The sequence below is a fragment of the Mustela nivalis genome (assembly GCF_964662115.1).
Source record: "Mustela nivalis genome assembly, chromosome: 5".
NCBI lineage: Eukaryota > Metazoa > Chordata > Mammalia > Carnivora > Mustelidae > Mustela > Mustela nivalis.
This window is the reverse complement of record NC_139024.1, coordinates 155,869,786-155,888,588: the sequence shown is the minus strand read 5'-3', so window position 1 is coordinate 155,888,588 and position 18,803 is coordinate 155,869,786. Positions and strand designations below refer to the sequence as shown.

The 18,803-nt window shown below is 45.9% G+C and overlaps 4 protein-coding genes and 2 pseudogenes across 7 annotated transcripts; 2 read left to right on the top strand and 4 right to left on the bottom strand.

Moving 5' to 3' along the window:
- Positions 1–3,670: 3,670 nt before the first annotated feature.
- On the bottom strand, positions 3,671–4,141 carry LOC309865479 (histone H2A type 1-H pseudogene; annotated as a pseudogene). The gene has a single exon. The product of its transcript is annotated as a histone H2A type 1-H pseudogene (transcript).
- A 252-nt stretch (positions 4,142–4,393) lies between these two features.
- Positions 4,394–10,933, top strand: LOC309865313 (histone H2B type 1-K). 2 transcript variants are annotated; one of them, XM_082731581.1, is made up of 2 exons: positions 4,394–4,837; positions 10,493–10,933. In XM_082731581.1, exon 1 carries the CDS (start codon positions 4,448–4,450, stop codon positions 4,826–4,828), a length of 381 nt encoding a protein of 126 aa, XP_082587707.1. In that variant the 5' UTR covers positions 4,394–4,447; the 3' UTR covers positions 4,829–4,837; positions 10,493–10,933. The 2 variants fall into 2 exon arrangements, with proteins under 2 accessions (XP_082587707.1, XP_082587708.1); XM_082731582.1 differs by lacking the exon at positions 10,493–10,933 and adding an exon at positions 7,276–7,792 and having other exon boundaries at positions 4,396–4,837.
- On the bottom strand, positions 6,223–7,490 carry LOC309865315 (histone H4; the record flags this gene model as incomplete). The annotated part of the gene is made up of 1 exon (XM_082731584.1): positions 6,223–7,490. The coding sequence occupies one exon, from the start codon at positions 7,488–7,490 to the stop codon at positions 7,179–7,181; it is 312 nt and encodes a 103-aa protein (XP_082587710.1). The 3' UTR covers positions 6,223–7,178.
- Positions 10,934–14,728: 3,795 nt separating the features above from the next.
- Positions 14,729–16,704, bottom strand: LOC309864180 (histone H3.1 pseudogene; annotated as a pseudogene). The gene is made up of 2 exons: positions 16,696–16,704; positions 14,729–16,611 (listed from the first exon to the last, which is right to left on the bottom strand). The product of its transcript is annotated as a histone H3.1 pseudogene (transcript).
- Positions 14,729–17,404, bottom strand: LOC309865312 (histone H2A type 1-B). The gene has a single exon (XM_082731580.1). It carries the CDS (start codon positions 17,354–17,356, stop codon positions 16,964–16,966), a length of 393 nt encoding a protein of 130 aa, XP_082587706.1. The 5' UTR covers positions 17,357–17,404; the 3' UTR covers positions 14,729–16,963.
- Positions 17,405–17,643: 239 nt separating this feature from the next.
- On the top strand, positions 17,644–18,113 carry LOC309865314 (histone H2B type 1-K). Its single transcript, XM_082731583.1, has one exon. It carries the CDS (start codon positions 17,681–17,683, stop codon positions 18,059–18,061), a length of 381 nt encoding a protein of 126 aa, XP_082587709.1. The 5' UTR covers positions 17,644–17,680; the 3' UTR covers positions 18,062–18,113.
- The last annotated feature ends 690 nt before the right edge of the window (positions 18,114–18,803 follow it).

Here is an 18,803-nt window from a genome sequence, read left to right as displayed (position 1 = left end):
TACAAATATTTGATTTGATTTGATATTCAATATTAGATTTGACCTTACAATTGTTCCTTATCCCCAGTGTATTACAACAGCTCCATCTAGTAATAGGTATGAAGATGAGGGGGTAAGGAATCGAACATGGGAAAAAGTATGTATTAACTATGGTCCCCATATTCAGGAATCTGCTACTGTAAACATTACTTGAATAATTAAGTCTAGTTTTATGCTTTCTCATTTTGTATTTGTTAGTGCAAATCTGATAGTGATACTCCTGCTAAAATCTTCCGACAGCTTCTTTTGAACAACCTCACCCAAGTTTTGCACACTTTAGACCAAAGTATGTAAGACCAGATAGTTAAGAGAAGGCAGTTATGTGTGGGCTGTGTGTTGGGGTAGATAATACCCTGATTTACAGATTTATCTCTTACAAATTGAGATTCGGATTAAAGAAACAACGCTGCACTTTCTTGTCTTACTCAGTTGGAGGGTATGACAAGTACCATAGGCCGGATGGCTTAAATAACAAATGTTAGAGCAGATAGTGAGGCTCAAAGTGGATGCCTGGAGGCCAGCAAGGAGGAGGCCACCGCACCGCCGGCTGTGGGGAAGGTCAGGGGCCCTCCCGGCAGCGTCCGCGAGAAGCCGGATCCCGCCAGGCAGGCCCAAGATGGCGGCGCCACGACCGGAAACCCCTGAGCCGGTGAAGAAACCCTGCTTCCAGCTCCCAGTAATGATTATTCGGCCTCCTCGTTAACAACTGTCCAAAAAGACAGAAACCCAGTCTCTGAGGGACACAGCTCTTTCTTTCCCTCTTGAGCCGCCTGCTCCCATATCTCGAGAGTGTAACTTTTCGCTTTGATAAACTTCTGGCTTCTGTCACGTGTCCCCTGTGTACATGTCTGTCCTTGAACTCCTCCTCAGCACAAGAAAGAGAACCTTTCGTGGACTCCTTTGGGTTTGCCTGAGTCGGGGCCCTAGGGCCCAGGGTCTCCCCAGTTCACCCAGCCACTCAGTTATTTCTCACAGTTCCGGAGTCTGGGAGGTACCAGACCAAGGTGCGGGCAGATTCAGTGTCTGCTCAGGACCTGTCTCCTGGCGTGTAGACGTCCCCATCTCCCCGTGTGCTCACGTGATTCGTTTGTGGGCGGGGGCGGGGGAAGGTGTTCTGGTCTCTTCTTATAAGAGTGCTAATCTCAAATCTCATCCTGGGGATTCTGCCCTTAAAACCTCTCTTTAATGGCTCACTCTCCTCTCGTCTGGGCCTCAACTATTCGTTTCGGAGCTTTCACCTAATGCTGCAAAGCTGGATTTTTTCCCGGTTGTGGATACGTGAAGTGATTTGCAGCATCTGGAGAACGAGAGCAGGCCAGTGGAAGGAAGCTCCTCTCGGAGTCCTTACAATTGTTTTATGTCACCTTCCATTTGCAAGGATGGAAACATCTAAGATTCTTACGGGAGTATATAACCTTACTAAAGATTTTCAGAAAGCCTGTAGATTTTCTCATTTCTCTAAAAAGAAAACACATCCCTTTTGAATTCCCCAGTGAAAGTAGTAAAAAGTAAGTTTTTCAAATACCATAGTTGACATAACTTTGATACTTATATTCATGTTAATGTATGTCAGAGGCATAAAAATGTCCAGAGTCCACCCCCCCCCCACTCGCCCCCCCTGCCAGGAAAGACTTGCAGCCCAGCTGCAGAGTGACTGTGGTCTGGAGCTGGGCAGCCGCTGAGCTCCCTCCGGCTTTGTCCCACTCCAGGTCACATCCTTGTCCATGGCAGCCCACAGTCCAGACAAAGCAAAATGAGGCTATAAAGACTGGCCCAGGGGAGTTTTTGCCTGGCATGGGGCATCACTGATAGGCAACCCAGGCGTCAGAGCTCCCACATTTGTCTGCCTTGTAGCACAGTCTGCCTTCCTCTTCTGTCCCATCCTTGTTCCTCTTCCTCCGTTCACAGCTGTTGGCCCCTAATCACATTTTGTGCCCCAAACTTCATCTGGGCATCTGCTCCCAGAGGACATGACCTGTGTGGCTATGCTACCATCTTTTTCCCGGGTCTCCTGCATTTGACTCTTGTTGTATTCAATAGGGCTTCTGCACACAAAGACTAGGAGTAGTGTAGGGGCCCAGGACAGGCTGTCCTAAAGTGTATCACAATGGCACAGTGATTATCCTGAATGGGAGCTACTTGGGAAACAGCAGGCGCAGGGACATCACACCGAAAGCAGGAAATAAATCTCTTCTATTCAAGTCACCCTCCCAGGGCTGAGATGTAAAAGATATCCTTATCACCAGAGATAGGAAATTGAGAGCCAAGAAAGCTGTAGAAACAAACTTTGTTACTTCTTTACTAATCTACTACTTCAACCCAACTTTTAATTAGAATTCCTCACTAATCCAGGCTCCCAAACATCTGTTTTCTTTATCCTGTCAAATCCTCACAATTTTTTTTCTCTTTGTTTAAAATATATAAAAACTGCCTGCTTTGATCATTCTTTCAGGTGTCAAATTCATTACTGGACCTCTCCATACACATTATAAAGCTTTTTTTCTCCTGTTAACCCGTTTCATCAAATTAATTCTTAGTCCTGCTAGAAGGAACTCGGACAGAGGAAATTTTCTCCCCTCCATTCAGTAGCAAATAAATCTGTGTGTATTGAAGTATAAAGTGTGAGCTCCTAACTCTTTGTGAACCATATGATAAAGTTAGTTTTACTTTTAGTATCTTTTTGTTTGTTTTTTAAATGGGTTGGAGTCCATAGATTTTCACAGCTAGCTGATTTGTATTATCAAATTTATTAACTCAGAGCTCAGGAGTGCTATTGTTTCTGATCACTCATACACATTAATTTACACACCCTACAAAGTCCTATATTGTGCTGCCACCTCCTGCTTTTCCATCATAGCCTTCAGGGCCTGCAGGCTGTTTCCACAAGCTTTCTGTCTTAAGCCCTTTGCATTTGCAGTTCCGTCTACTTGGAATTCTCCCCGAATACCTACCTGGCTCGTCTCTTTTGATTTATGTAGGTCTCTGATCAGTTACCCTTTATCTAAAGTAGGAGTTCCCATTATGCTCTATAGCTTCTCTTTTCTTCATAGGATACTTACCTATCACCTTACCTATTTATGTTTTTTTGTCTCCGCTGCCTGGAAGTAGCTCCCAGAGGCAGATATATTCTAGATTGCACCCACTGTTGTGTCCTGAGCTGAGTGAATTAAGCAAATACATGTGTTCCAAAGAAATAGGACCAAGGATTTACTAACGTGGGCGTCAGTACGTTGTGTATCTTTAATCAATATCAGACTAACTCCCTTCAGAGTGAAATCCTAAAGAAAATGGAAATGGCCACTAACAATCTCAACATCTGGTGAAAATTAAGTCAAGCTTAAGTCAAGCTGTCCTTTCTGAGAACTCTACTATACTCAAATTGCTTGTTGTCCTGGGAAAAGTCAATGCATTCTAGCTTTACTTTTGGCCGCTTAAAACCGGTAATTGGTAGGACCCTCATTAAAATGGGCTCAGGGACTTGCCGTTTAGTTCCTCCAAGTTGGCCTTCCTATAGGTGTGACTACGTCTAGGATTACCAGTCGGGTTCCTCCTCCTAAAACACTTGATGGGATTACTCCCGCCCACAAAACGAGAGTGCAGGTCAAGTGTATCAGCTTTTTCTTTGAAATGGTAGGTGGCTCTGAAAAGAGCCTTTGGTTTTCAATGTCCCTAACCTTGCTCCTCCTTATTTGGTTTTGTGGTGGCTCTCGGTCTTCTTGGGCAGCAACACGGCCTGGATGTTGGGCAGCACGCCGCCCTGCGCGATGGTGACGCGGCCCAGCAGCTTGTTGAGCTCCTCGTCGTTGCGGATGGCCAGCTGCAGGTGGCGCGGGATGATGCGCGTCTTCTTGTTGTCGCGCGCCGCGTTGCCCGCCAGCTCCAGGATCTCGGCCGTCAGGTACTCGAGCACGGCCGCCAGGTACACGGGCGCGCCGGCCCCGACCCGCTCCGAGTAGTTGCCCTTGCGGAGCAGGCGGTGCACGCGGCCCACCGGGAACTGCAGACCCGCCCGCGACGAGCGCGTCTTGGCCTTGGCGCGCGCCTTGCCGCCCTGCTTCCCGCGTCCAGACATAGCGAACTCAACCACACTGGGAAGAACTGCCGAAGTTAAAGCGCCACCCGAGCACTCTTTATAACCCCCGTTGAGCGCGAAAAAGAAGGTTTCTCATTGGTTAAGATTGAAGCTTCTTCTTAACCAATGGAAGTGCAGTTCTGGGATCCTTGCATTCTCATTGGGCAGGACTAACTTCTGACGTTGCCTTGAATGGCCACCAATCAGACACGGGACTGTAATTTACACCTTATTTGCATAAGGTTTCTGTATAAAAGGGACTAGTCGCACTGGGCTCACATTCTTTTTTTCCCTTTTTCTTTTTACCTTGAGCGTCTTTGGCATTTTTTCCGAATCATGCCTGAACCCGCGAAGTCCGCGCCGGCCCCGAAGAAGGGCTCCAAGAAGGCGGTGACCAAGGCGCAGAAGAAGGACGGCAAGAAGCGCAAGCGCAGCCGCAAGGAGAGCTACTCGGTGTACGTGTACAAGGTGCTGAAGCAGGTGCACCCCGACACCGGCATCTCGTCCAAGGCCATGGGCATCATGAACTCGTTCGTCAACGACATCTTCGAGCGCATCGCGGGCGAGGCGTCCCGCCTGGCGCACTACAACAAGCGCTCGACCATCACGTCCAGGGAGATCCAGACGGCCGTGCGCCTGCTGCTGCCCGGGGAGCTGGCCAAGCACGCCGTGTCCGAGGGCACCAAGGCCGTCACCAAGTACACTAGCGCCAAGTAACCTCGCTAAGTAAGCATATTTAAACTTAACCCAAAGGCTCTTTTCAGAGCCACTAAGTTTTCGGTAAGAGAGCTGGAAATACTCGGCCGGGATCGAGGCTTCATTTCCAGGCAGTTACCCCGGGGCGGCTATGCGGATTCCGTTGCTCTGAGTAACGCGCGCTGTGCTCTTTAACTGCCTTTGGCCGGAAGGAACCAGATGTACCGCGCGGCGTCTGTCGCCCTTAAGGGACGTTAACGCAAGTGTGTGCTGTGAGTGTGCGCAAAGAATTCCGGTCTCTGGCGTGAAAATGTATCCTTTGGTTGTGTGCGAGAGTGGCTTCCTGTTTAAATCCTAACAGCCTGGGTCTTGTGGCCTTTCTCCGTTGTAGTTACAATTTGCGTTTCTGTATTAGTAAATTTAGTCCCCACTGATTAACCAAAATCCGCCTTGTCGCTCAGCAGCCATCTCATGTCCCAGGCAATTGCTAATGGCGGAAGGGGCATTAAGTTGACAGCGTTGCCTCAAACTTTAAAAAGTTGGCCTCTCCAGCCCACAAGGGATCGGGACCTTGGCGGACCATCGGCGGGGCGGGGGTGGGGTGGGGCGGGAAGGTCTGCAAGTAAACAGCTTTTCTCCCGAATAAGGAAATGGAATACTGGAGCTCACAAAAAAGGCGGCTAGTTTACTAGTTTGCTACACATGTGACTAGAGAGCTAATAAGTGGTAGGTAGTATAATGGGGAAAAACAAGGGCACATAAATAAGTGGAATCCTGTGCCTCTGATAATTTGAGCAAATTAAAGTCTGCAACAGTTTGCTTATTTGTACAAGAACATTGATCTGAACTTTGTGATTTCAGCCGCTAGATTCTGCTCTCCAGAGCCAGTACGAAATCTGTGTGAACAGAGTGAGAGAATAAGTGACTTTCTCAGTCCCAGTCAGACCTACTGTAGGAAAGACTGGAATAATTGGGTCAGATTGGGATAGAGGCACATCTTGTACCTGTCGGAAGCTCTCAGTTCTGCACCAGGACTGCAACCCCTTCTCTGTGATGGCTTCTCTAGTTACCTAGAGAGTGGTTAAAAATATTACAGGTATGGGTTATAGAATATAATATTTGTGACTTGGTTGTCAGCACATATATTTTGCCAATTTAAAATAAAATCTATCTCAGAAGATTAGGAAAGCATTTAGCACAAATTTGAATTAACTTATAGGCATGATTTCTTCTCTTTCACTCCACCTTTGTTTATTACAGTGCCTTGCAAATTTTAGGCTTTTGGTTAATCAATCATTGCTTATTAAGAAAATAGGAAGACCAGTCTGTTAATCAGTAATTTCAGAAAAGCCTTACTCTCCAACCCAAATAATGAGATAAGCAGCCTCAATTTTTTGGTCTACTTATGCCTGTAGTTCTTTGGCGAATTAAGGGAGACGGAAATAACCCCTATATGAACAGGCATCATTTGCAAACTACTGAAACTGTAAACCCAACATTATTAAACATGACTCCAAAATAGCCAAAAAACTTGTAAGAAACTGAACAACTTTATTATTAATAATCAGAGAAGTGCAACTTAAATACATGAGATTTAGTTTAGCAAATGTGGACTGGCAAAAAATTAGTCTGCACTAGTGAAATGTTGAAGATGGGGAATAACAGGAACTCAGTACTTGTGGAGTATGGGGGTATAAAACAAAAATAACCCCGGAACACAAGTTGCTCATTTCATGTTCAATATGCAGACCCCCTTACTAAGCAGCACCTCTCCTAGATCTGCACACACAGAAGGGTACAGCTGTGTACAACGCCCATAGCAGTGTGATTTGTAATGGGAAATACAGCAATTTAAAATTTTCAGCATAGAGATGCATACTTAAAAATTTTACCTAGGTTCTACAGTGTAGAAAAGCGGTACGTTTTCAAGACCCTTGCTAGAGCTCCCTCCCCGCAGCTCCGCTTAACCAAACACATTTTTTAAGGCGTCTGCTGTGTGGATCTTATCACTTTGCTTATACCCTTCACCCTGACATTAAGGTCTAAATTCAAAAGAACAGAAAATTAGTGTGGGGTGCGGTGCTTCAGATCTAAGACCTCCAGTCTTGAGACTTTGGGTTAGATTAATGACCCAGGATCTACCAGATACATGCGATTCTTACGTCGTACCGAAAAGGTTGGTTAGCAGTAATTCAGGTCCCAAACGTCAAGAGTACCTGCGCCTCTAGTCATTTTGCTGGCACTAAAAACTTACACAGCGGCTCTACCGAAATGACCCGTTTGGAGACAAGCACTAAAGCTCTTTCAGGGAAAACTTGGGGGCCCTAAAAAGGGCCTTTTTGATATAAAGAATCTAAGATTACTTTAGTTTTTAACCCCCGAAGCCGTAGAGGGTGCGGCCCTGGCGCTTGAGCGCGTAGACCACGTCCATGGCCGTGACCGTCTTGCGCTTGGCGTGCTCCGTGTAGGTGACGGCGTCGCGGATCACGTTCTCCAGGAACACCTTGAGCACCCCGCGGGTCTCCTCGTAGATGAGGCCGGAGATGCGCTTGACGCCGCCGCGCCGGGCCAGCCGCCGGATGGCGGGCTTGGTGATGCCCTGGATGTTGTCGCGCAGCACCTTGCGGTGGCGCTTGGCGCCCCCTTTGCCCAGGCCTTTCCCGCCCTTGCCGCGACCAGACATTTCAGCGAACGTGAAAGCACAAAACTGCCCCCAGGCCGCGCAGCTCCTTTTTATCCGTAACCTCTGCGGACCGGAGTGAAAACCGGAAGACTGTGGCGGGAAGTCCCTCTGGGTCGGAGGAGGGGATCTGGAAAGGAACAGCCTGCTGCCAGGGCGCTCGCTTTTGTTCACCGAGTGTAGCCTCAAGACCTAAGGCTCTTTGTTTCTTTTCTCTTGTTCCATCCTCGTGAAACGACACAACTTTAACACTGTAGAGGATACGTTTGAAAAAGAGAGAATAAAATATGCTGTTTTAATCTGCACATACATGCATTCATTTTCTTTTACTAACAGTATTTGCATAAGATTATACCATTTTGTAAAGGTTTTTCTCCTTGTTATGGCGGGGGTGGGGGCGGGGGGGATATGTTCCAAACACTAACTTCCTAGAAGTGGAATACGATGTGCTAATAGAGAATTTAAAGATCTTCCAGGGATATGGTTAAATTCTCTTCCACTGCCAAAGGGCTAACAACTTTCATTTTCAACAACAGTTATTATATTTTACTCATAATGAGTAGAACCATTTAAAAATATTTTTAAACTATAATAATCCAGACTTGGTTTCTTGTACAGAGCATCAATTTTTAAAAAGTTAACCGGCTGGCTAATCAGTATAACATATAATTTCTCCACTGGTTTGAGGAAATTAATTGTTTATATATGGAAAAGTTTACTTAAAAAATTATTTCTTGAATTTTCACTGTTCTGTTGATCAGTCTGTGTGTCCTGCTGAAGTATTATAATTATTTGAAACATTGAAAAATATCTTAGTATTTGGCTGTACATTTATTATGGTAAATTTATTAGCTTTGGAATATTGTGCCCTCCTAACCTGAAAAATACTGAATCTCTCCATCATATTAGGTCTTTCAGTGTATCTCAGTAGTGTTGTTTTTTTTTTTTCTAGATAAATATGATTTTTAAAAACTTTCTAAAACTTTCATTAACTACAAGAGCAATTAATTTGTCATAAACAAACAAGTAGAAAATTCAAATTCAGGGAAAAGAAAGTATACTTTGGTCTTTCTAAGAAAAAAATTTTTAATTTTTTTTTAAGATTTTATTTATTTGTCAGAGAGAGAGGGAGCACAAGCAAGGGGAGTAGCAGACAAAGAAGCAGACTCCCCACTGAGCAGTGAGCCACATATGGGGCTCAATCCCAGGACCCCAGGATTATGACCTCAGCTGAAGGCAGACGCTGAACTGACTGGGCCATCCAGACACCCCTAAGAAATTCTTTATTAAAAGAATATACTTAATATTATATACTTAGTTAAATATATATAATAAACAAATATAAATACAATGATATACTTAGTTAAATATATATAGTATAAATGCATATACAATATTGCTTAAATTCTGAGAAATTTTAATGACTATTTTCAGCATTAGCATGGAATCCCCTTGTTATCCAATTATTTTCTTGCTATCCTTTATTTCAATGACTTACTTTTAGAGATGTTGCATTATAGTGTTTCCAAAGTATTCCATTTAAATTTCATAAAGTAAATAAAAAGAATTTCTAAATGTCATTAAAATATTGAGATTTTTTTTTCTGCATTTATGTTGCAATGAAAGAAAACTTGCCAAACTCGCTTGAAGAAACAATACTGATTCAGATAGTGAAAGGCAAAATCAGTATATCTTAATAGAGGGGAGGGATAGCATAGTTTATTTTAAGGGCAAATACAAATGGAAGATAAGAGACTGACTTTTCTCTGAAGGTCCCTCTATTCCCATTTTCTCTTTCAGAATTTCCTTCTCCATCCTTTCCAATTGTATGTAAATCCTTCTGATGGGTAAATAAGTCTTTGGCCAGCCTCTTAACTTAGGAACTTTCCTCAAGGATCTTTGACTCCTTTATTTTGAAATGTAATCATCAAGGAAAACAGTACTCTATTTGTCAGTTTCTTGAAAAGGAAATTTAACTTCAGCTGGTATCTGAGACTACATTGCAAATCCTACCTGATGTAAAGGGTTGTATCCGATTAGTTCTAAAAAAAAGTGAGATTTCTTTGTCTTTGCCATCTCTTTAGAAGATTGCCAGTGATGAGCCTAATATTCTGGCTTTATGCTTATTGAACAATAAAATTGTTTTCTTGGGGCACCTGGGTGGCTCAGTCTGTAGGCATCTGCCTTCAGCTCACGTACTGATCCCAGGGTCCTTGGACAGAGACCCGCATCAGGCTCCCTGCTCAGAGGGAAGCCTGCTTTCTCCCTCCCCCACTCTCCCTGCTTGAGCTCTCTCTCTATGTCTCTCTTTATCAAATAAATAAGTAAAATCTTAAAAAAACATTTTTCCCCTTATATTTCCCCAACATTAGTTCATTGACATACCTTTTACAGACCTTAGTCTCTCTACTTTAAAAATAAGTAAAATTCCCACCAACCAGTAGCCTCCCTCTTCATCTGATTTAATGGATACTTGCATAACACTAGTCATGATAGAAGGTAGCAATGGATGGATATCTGAAAAGTTGGTCAGGCTCTTTATAGTTTCTGAAATTGATAGCCAAAGGCATTTATTTATTTATAAGCCTACAGTATATTATTTTATAAAAATACAAAGCTTTTTCTTTTTCTGTTTTAAAAGATTTCATTTTATTTATTTGACACAGAAAGACACAGCAAGAGAGGGAACACAAGCAGGGGCAGTGGGAGCGGAAGAAGCAGGCTCTCCACTGAGCAAGGAGACCCACATGGGGCTCGCTCCCAGAACCCAGATCATGACCTGAGCCGAAGGCAGAGGCTTTAACCCACTGCACCACCCAGGCGCCCCCTTAACCAAAATTTCAATGGAGAATTTGGTTTTCTCATCCTTTACCAGATGGAATATTGGCAGGAAAGTGATGGACTCCAGGAGGAAAGTGAATGTCATCTGCTAGGTCCTAAGACCTGACCTTTGCTGTCCACCTGCTTGTAGTCATTGATGTTTGTCCCACATTTCTTCTTTCCAGCTGATCTCTTAGCTCTGGCAGCTGACCCCAGGAGCAGTATCCCGTGATGGAAAGTGAACCTACCCTTCAAGCATTAACAACCGACCAGACCATCCAGACCAATTTGAACTAATCAGGACTCCAACCTGTGCGGGTGGATCACTGAGTGACCCACGGAGTGACTTACAGTGACCTGTACTTCATTATCATACTAAAATCTGCCCAAGGAGCACAAGGCTCATTTCCATAACACACAATGTGAGTCTAGGCATGTTTTTTAAGGCGCATGTGAGGCTATGCCTGCCTATACATACAAGGACAAGGCTCATCTTCCTACATATTCACCCTAACCCTATATAAAAGGAACCCATTCACCCTTGCCTGGGGAGTCATGGTTTTGGAAGTTACTCCGTGTGGTTTCCTTATTTGCTGCAGATAAAGTTTCCTTTGTGGGAAAACTCACCTGGTGCAGTTTCTTTTTTAAAGATTTTATGTATTTGAGAGAGAAGAGAGCCAGGGAATTGCTGAGGGAGAGGGACAAGCAGACACCATGAGTGCAAATCCCAGGGCTGGGTGCTATCCCACAACAGAGGATCATGACTTGAGCCAAAATCAAGAGTCTGGCACTTAACTGACTGAGCCACCTGGTGCAGTTTCTATCTGTGATTCCCAGGGGAATGAACTCGCACATGAGTTGCCTTACAATGGTACAGGTTTTCAGTGTTTATTTTGTGTATTATTTCTAAAAAGCAGTCACTGCCGTCAGTGTCTTCCAGTTTGCTTTATTCCACATGAGAGAAACCAGGCCTCCTAGTCCCCTTTGATTCGGGCTGCAGCTGCAAATAAATTGATTAGGGACCATAGGGGGGAAGGAGCAGAATACAGCCAAGGCAAGGGCAGGTCATCAGGCTAAAGGAAGGATGGTAACCATCCTTCCCTCCTCTTGCCTCTGTACCCTCTCCCCCAATCTCCCTACAACGCCCACATGGTTTTCTTATTGTTTCTCTGCACTATTATAAAAAGTCCTCATCAAGCCTATGGAACGTGAAAGGAGTAGATCGTTCGAATTGTCTGTAAGGGATATATGAATATCTACAAATATAAGAAAAAGCGCTCAATTACATTAATCCAGAACATTAGGGGGGGAAAAGCCTTAAAAGTATGGTAAAGAGACAGCTTTCCTTTGTTTAAAACTTTTGTTTGGAAATATTGTGTTATTTAGAAATATAATGCAGATTTCAGATTTTTTTATTAGTATAGACCTAATACTGTACTAATAAATACAAATATTAGCATTAGGTATTAAAAGATAGCTTAATAGGCCACCCCAGAATATTCCAGTAAGGTTGATTCTGAGCTGAAGGCATTTGAGATGAAGCAGAGAGAAGAAAGCTCTTTGTCTTTCCACTTATTCGCCTAAAAGCAGGAAGTAGATTTACAAAGCTGTCCCTCCTTCCCTCTCTACCAGGAGGGACAAAGGTTAATCCCAGCGTCCGGGTAGGCAGTTAGTTTAGGCTCTACCGGGATACCCCGAGGCCACCAAGGCGGAGGCCCCGCCCGCTGTGCGGAAGATCAGAGGCAGGTCAGGGTAGCGCCAAGCCGGATCCCACCAGTCAGGCCCAAGATGGCGGCGCCACGACCGGAAACCCCTGAGCCGGTGAAGAGACCCTGCTTCAGGCCCAAGTAATAACTATTCTGCCCGCTGGTTAACAACTGTCAGTGAAAGAAACCCTAACTCCAGGACGCATGGTTCTCCCTCTTGAGCTCACCATGGTCTCTCACATCCCGAGTGTTCTTTGGTTTCAATAAACTTTCCTGCTTGTACCCCTCATACACTGTGTTGCATCTGCCCTTGAATTCTTTCTCGTGAGGAGACCAAGAGCCTTCAGCGACATCTTTGATATGGGTTGGATCCAGACCTCAGGGCCCAGGTCTCCCAGTCCACCCAGCAACACCAGTAGGCAGCTTTAGACCTTTATCAGTGGAGAGGGCCCCAACTTAAATCTGCCTAACAAACTTGATTCTTTTTTTCCTGGTAAACTTCCCATAACGAACTTCCCCTCACCTTTTGTGGTAGGCTTATAAGGGCTGAGGGCAGGATGCCCCAAAGATGGGCTTTTTTGCTGAAATTATTCTGAGCTGAAGACAATAAAGACCCTGTGGGCTCGAGAGAAACTTTTGTCCCTCCCATAGGTACATAGAAAAATCTAAATTGGGGCCGTTCCCAGAAGAGGATTATTAACAGAGGTAAACGTTTTCCAAGGGACCCATCTCTTGTGGAGGCCAAAAAAACCAAGGCTGTTTTTTGTCAAGTCTAGCCTTGACATGAAGTACAGCCATCTTGGCCCCGCAGCCATCTTAGGCCTTCGTGACCGGTAAATGACTCCTGGCTCCAGGAAGACTGACCAGGTTTTGAAAACAAAATACCATACCAAAAACTAATTAGGAATAGGATAGCTTAAGGAGGTAACAAGTCATGTCAGGAGTAGGATAGCTTGACGTTGTAGTAAATCATGTCAGAAATAGGACAGCTTAACACTCTAAAAAATCACAAGAACATAGGGATGCCATCGTAGCCCAATCACCTACTGCCAATCCACCCCTACTCTGTCTTTAAAAACTCTGACTGTGATGAGGGAGCAGGAGGCTGGCTGAGGACAAAGCAAAAGCTGGCGCCTTGCACCCCCTCTTCACCCGCTCCCCTCCATATGTGTAGCATTCCTCAGGCACCCCTGACTGCCATAAAACAATAAATAGTTAACTTGCAGGGATCACAATCCTGCAGAACAGGAATCTCCCTTGCCCTACAAGATGTCCTAGAGACCTAACAGGGAGGTTACCTTATCAATAGCATAGATTTCCAGAGGCAAATAACTCTTGGTTCCTGAAGCCCTAATGTCCCCCTCCCACCATAAACTGGAGGAGACTGGGGTAGAAGGGAATGTAAATGATAGCCAGATCATAATGCCCCACCAAGAATCCCCCATTATCTTGATGTTAGTGCTTGACCTAAAGACGACATTAATCAAGCCATAATGGCAAAGACTCCCCTCCGGCACCTTGTAGACCCTCCCTAGCATGTGAGAGCTCTGTCGAAATCCCCCATTCCTTCACCACCTCCCCCCAACCGTGGGGTATATAACATGCCCACCTTCACAACCCGGGGCAGCAGCTCTTCCTGCCCACGGGTCCTGTCCCCGTGCTTAAATAAACCACCATTTTGCACCAATGACGTCTTAAGAATTCTTTCTTTAGTCGTCGGCTCCGAACCTCCTCACCCCACCGAACCTGACTTAGGTTCTGGGACTTCATCAACTGTAATCTGGTTCAGTGTCCAAGCCCCTACTCCGCTGCACAGGGTATACTTGGGCCCAAGCTTAATCTTGTCAAATAAACCCTCGTGTGTGATTACATCGGTGTTTGGCTCCTTGGTGGTCTCTCAGATGCAAAAACTCGGACATAACATCTCTATGGCAGGGCAAACATCTAATTACGGAACACCCGCCCTTCTTACTGCCTCATGAAGGTCATCCCTTCCCTCCGAAATCCCAGACGCTGTAGTTCAGAATGAGATATATGCCTTCTTTTGCCTGTCTTTGGTATTTCCAGGTCTGTGTGTATTCCCTGTACAAATGCTATTAAATTAGACTTTTCTCCTGTTAATCTTTCTCAAGTCATTTGGATTCCTAGTCCAGCCAGAAGGACCCTTGAAGGGGACAGGAATTCTTGCTCCCTGACAAGCGGAAGACCATATTTAAACGATATTTTTAAGGCACCTTGGGGGTTCCTGGTTGTCTGCAGTGTGGCTCCCATATGTATACAAGGTACACATGTTAGAAAGGAGACAGCAAGCCCCACATGGAGTCACTTGAATAAACCCCACATCAGCAAACCAAGATTTAATACCTAATCTAGTCACAATCTCACTCCCCTGGAGTCCCACTGCCACCCCCAGGAATGTAGCCTTTAGCCAAGTGCAATTAACCTAGTCTGCTAGTGAGATAATCCACTCAATAGGCCCGCCCCTTTAGAAAGATGACCTTGCCTGAAACAATGCATTCTTAGCTGCTAATAGTTTCTTTTTTCTGCCACCTTTCACCTTTAAAAGCCTTTTCTTTTCTATAGCTCCCCAGAACACCTTTGTATTGCCGGGTGGGATGTTACCTGCTCTGTGAATCACTGAATAAAGCCAATTTGACTTTTAAATTTACTCAGTTGAATTTTTCTTCTTTAGCAATGTTAATAAAAGTCTCCGTGTTTTTCTCTTGGGAAAACTCTTTTATTACAGGGATCTCAGATGAACACTCAGAAGAGTAGAGGAAAAGTCATTTTTCTTTCCCTAAAATTGGAAGACCTATTTAAGGACAGAACAATTGAATAATGAGTAAAATCATTTGGGTCACACAGCTTCTAAAAAGCCCATCAAAAAGTCAAATATCTTACTATGGGAGGGGATGCATCTGAGTGCTTCTCATTGTTAGATACTGTCATCAGTGTTCATTTTCATTCCAAAAAGTCATATTTACACTAGGACTGGAAGTTGTTTACAAAAAAAAAAAAAAAAAGTAGTTATGTTTTAAGTACAAGAAATAGGAACAAGGGTATGAATATTAATATGACATATTAATAGACTTTGTTAAAGAAATCCCAGATAGAAAGTGGTGCTTTCAGGGATAAATTATAATTAGGCTGAAAAGTCACGGGTAGGTCAATCAAATTTTACTACAAAGGTTTGTAAGCTGAAGTCCATTTACGCCACAATACCTCCGAGGATAAAAATCGGCAGTGCATGGTGGAGGGTGCGTGGTAGTGAGGAGAAACCGCATAAATTGGGATGGGGAAGCGTAATTTACTGCTCTTTACAATGAATTTAGGCCACAAACTCAGTACTTGTCACCCAGTGGAAATCGCAGATAATCCCATTTCTCCTAACAATTGCCAAATTACCTTGAACCGTTATTTACTTGTCTGATTAGTGATGGCAGTTTTTAGGTTCATCAAGCATGTATCATATAACATGTTTGCTAGTTAGGCACATGTCAGTCCTATTGAATTTATTTTTATTAAAAATACATCAGTAACTAAAGGGATACTTTTTTGTAATGTTTGCTTTTTATGCACCTAAAATATTATTCTTAGGATTTCCATAAATGTCACTAGGCAGCCAAGGTTATTTATCCAAGACATTCAAGAAAAAAAAAAAAAAAAAAACCAAGAAGGCCCCCCCCCATCCCCCGCTTTTTGAGGTGATTATCAGTTAAAGGAGTACAGTGAACAGAGAGTAGGAGGCAAGATTCTGTACCCTGGGCAATAAAACCAGTTGGCAGGGGTTTTCCTTATTCCCTAACAACAACAAAAGTTAAGTGCGGTGCTCGTCAACAGACCTTCCTCCATCCCTAACCCTGCCCCCTCAGAGGCCAGGGGTTGTCAGAAACTGGCCACACAGTGTACTTCATTCCTAAACAGCCCTTGGTCAAACCATATCAGATTCCTCTATAGTATTTTCCTGATTCCACTCGTTCCTTGAGTCTGGAAGGCAGAACAGCCTGCGGGATTAGCAACGTTACACATTTCAATTGCACCAGTTACGGGAAACTTCCCTTACATGTTAAGGTTTGACAAAAATTACCCTGAGGCAACAACCCTGAAGATTTTAGGTTCATCCCAGATGTGAGAAAGTTTTCTGGGCTCCAGAATGGTGTCCTACATACCAATATAATCCCACTATTTTATTCATTTGGCAACAGTGAGGGTGATGGGGGGGCAGTGCCTCAGAGCTTGTCTACTGTGAGGAAACACAGGTGTGGAGCTATCCTGTAATGAGGCCCTCCATTAACCCTGTAGGGTACCCGGCTGTCCTTGGGCATGATGGTGACGCGCTTGGCGTGGATGGCGCACAGGTTGGTGTCCTCGAAGAGCCCCACCAGGTAGGCCTCGCACGCCTCCTGCAGCGCCATGACGGCCGAGCTCTGGAAGCGCAGGTCGGTCTTGAAGTCCTGCGCGATCTCGCGCACCAGCCGCTGGAACGGCAGCTTGCGGATCAGCAGCTCGGTGGACTTCTGGTAGCGCCGGATCTCGCGCAGGGCCACCGTGCCGGGCCGGTAGCGGTGCGGCTTCTTCACGCCGCCCGTGGCCAGCTGCTAAACTCAGCCAGGGAAGCTGAGGTGCACCAGAAATGTTAACTTACAAAAGCTAATGGCTGTCTGTGGACGCACACTACCTACTGAAACCATTAGACGAGGTACGCAAGAGTTGTTTACAGTTACTGCAAATCTCAAATGCGACAATCGTACATGGCAGTTTGGGACTACACAGGGAGCTGGGCTTTCAACCCGGGATAGGAGTTAAAGAATACTCCGCTTTTCTAGGCTTCACCTTCTCTTCCCATTTACCAAATTAAATGTTCAACTTCTTTTTCAGAAAATATAGGTGGCCCTGAAAAGAGCCTTTGGGTTTAGACAGGGGACTTTAACTGCCAACTCTGCCAGTCTTCTACTTGCCCTTGGCCTTGTGGTGGCTCTCGGTCTTCTTGGGCAGCAGCACGGCCTGGATGTTGGGCAGCACGCCGCCCTGCGCGATGGTGACGCGGCCCAGCAGCTTGTTGAGCTCCTCGTCGTTGCGGATGGCCAGCTGCAGGTGGCGCGGGATGATGCGCGTCTTCTTGTTGTCGCGCGCCGCGTTGCCCGCCAGCTCCAGGATCTCGGCCGTCAGGTACTCGAGCACGGCCGCCAGGTACACGGGCGCGCCGGCCCCGACCCGCTCCGAGTAGTTGCCCTTGCGGAGCAGGCGGTGCACGCGGCCCACGGGGAACTGCAGACCCGCCCGCGACGAGCGCGTCTTGGCCTTGGCGCGCGCTTTGCCGCCCTGCTTCCCGCGTCCGGACATACTAGCCTTAAGCTTTACCACCGCAATAACTTGCCAAAATGAAAGCGCAAGGGTAGCACTTTTTATAAACCTTATTGGGCTTGAAAAAGAAAATTTTTCATTGGTTGAGATTGCAGCTTCATTTTAGCCAATGGTAATGGCAACTTTGGGATTCTTGCATTCTGATTCGGCAGCACTAACTTCTGACGTTGCCTTGGATGGCCACCAATCAGACACAGGAATGTAATTTCACCTTATTTGCATAAGGGCTTCTATATAAATTGGACCGGTCACGCTTCTTTCCTATCATTTCCTGCTTCGCACAGAACTGAGCTTTTGCGAACCATGCCTGAGCCAGCCAAGTCCGCTCCGGCCCCGAAGAAGGGCTCCAAGAAGGCGGTGACCAAGGCGCAGAAGAAGGACGGCAAGAAGCGCAAGCGCAGCCGCAAGGAGAGCTACTCGGTGTACGTGTACAAGGTGCTGAAGCAGGTGCACCCCGACACCGGCATCTCGTCCAAGGCCATGGGCATCATGAACTCGTTCGTCAACGACATCTTCGAGCGCATCGCGGGCGAGGCGTCCCGCCTGGCGCACTACAACAAGCGCTCGACCATCACGTCCAGGGAGATCCAGACGGCCGTGCGCCTGCTGCTGCCCGGGGAGCTGGCCAAGCACGCCGTGTCCGAGGGCACCAAGGCCGTCACCAAGTACACCAGCGCCAAGTAAACAGCGACTTCGCTGCGAATTGAAAACTAAAGGCTCTTTTAAGAGCCACCCATGTTCTCAAAGAGAGAGCTGCCGCTTGTTTCCATTCTGTGCTGCCTCCTGGAATTTCGCAGTAATTGGTCTGCGAGGTACGACAAGCCCTGAACAATGTCCCCGTTTTCCTGTCCCGGTAACTAAACGACAAAAATATTAGCCAGGCCCTGCCAAAGGGTTTGTAACTCCTTTGTGTGAAGCAACCGCGCTTGCTTTGTCACTGTCCCTTGGGTTTTCAAAAGGCCTCTTCCACTGGTTCTGATCACCGTCGGGATCAAGAGGCGAGGGTGGAGCAAGCTAAACTCGAAGCAAATTCAAATACTCCCCAGTTTGTCGGGAGTCAAGCGTTGGGCGCGGGGGTGGCGCGGGCACTTTGAATTTGCCGCCCGTTCTCCCGGTGCCCCGATTGGCTGCCGGCAACTGGGTCGCGCCGGCGGGTGCAGCCGCGCGGAGACCGGCGGCCACTCCCGGCCGAGAGCCCCAGCAGTTCCCGGAGGGAACGTTCTCCGGCTGTCTGGGCTGCTCTCCATTGTCCTCGACTTGAGCGTTCTATCCTTGTGGGAATGACGTTTATAATTTTCCTCGGAATTTTCGTCAGAAAGGAATTTGGCGGATGTCATTTTCAGGCCCCAAAGATCCTTGGTTTATTTCTGTTTAGGGCGCCGCTTTCTCTTTGCCATATATCCATAGACTGGAAAATACTACAGGA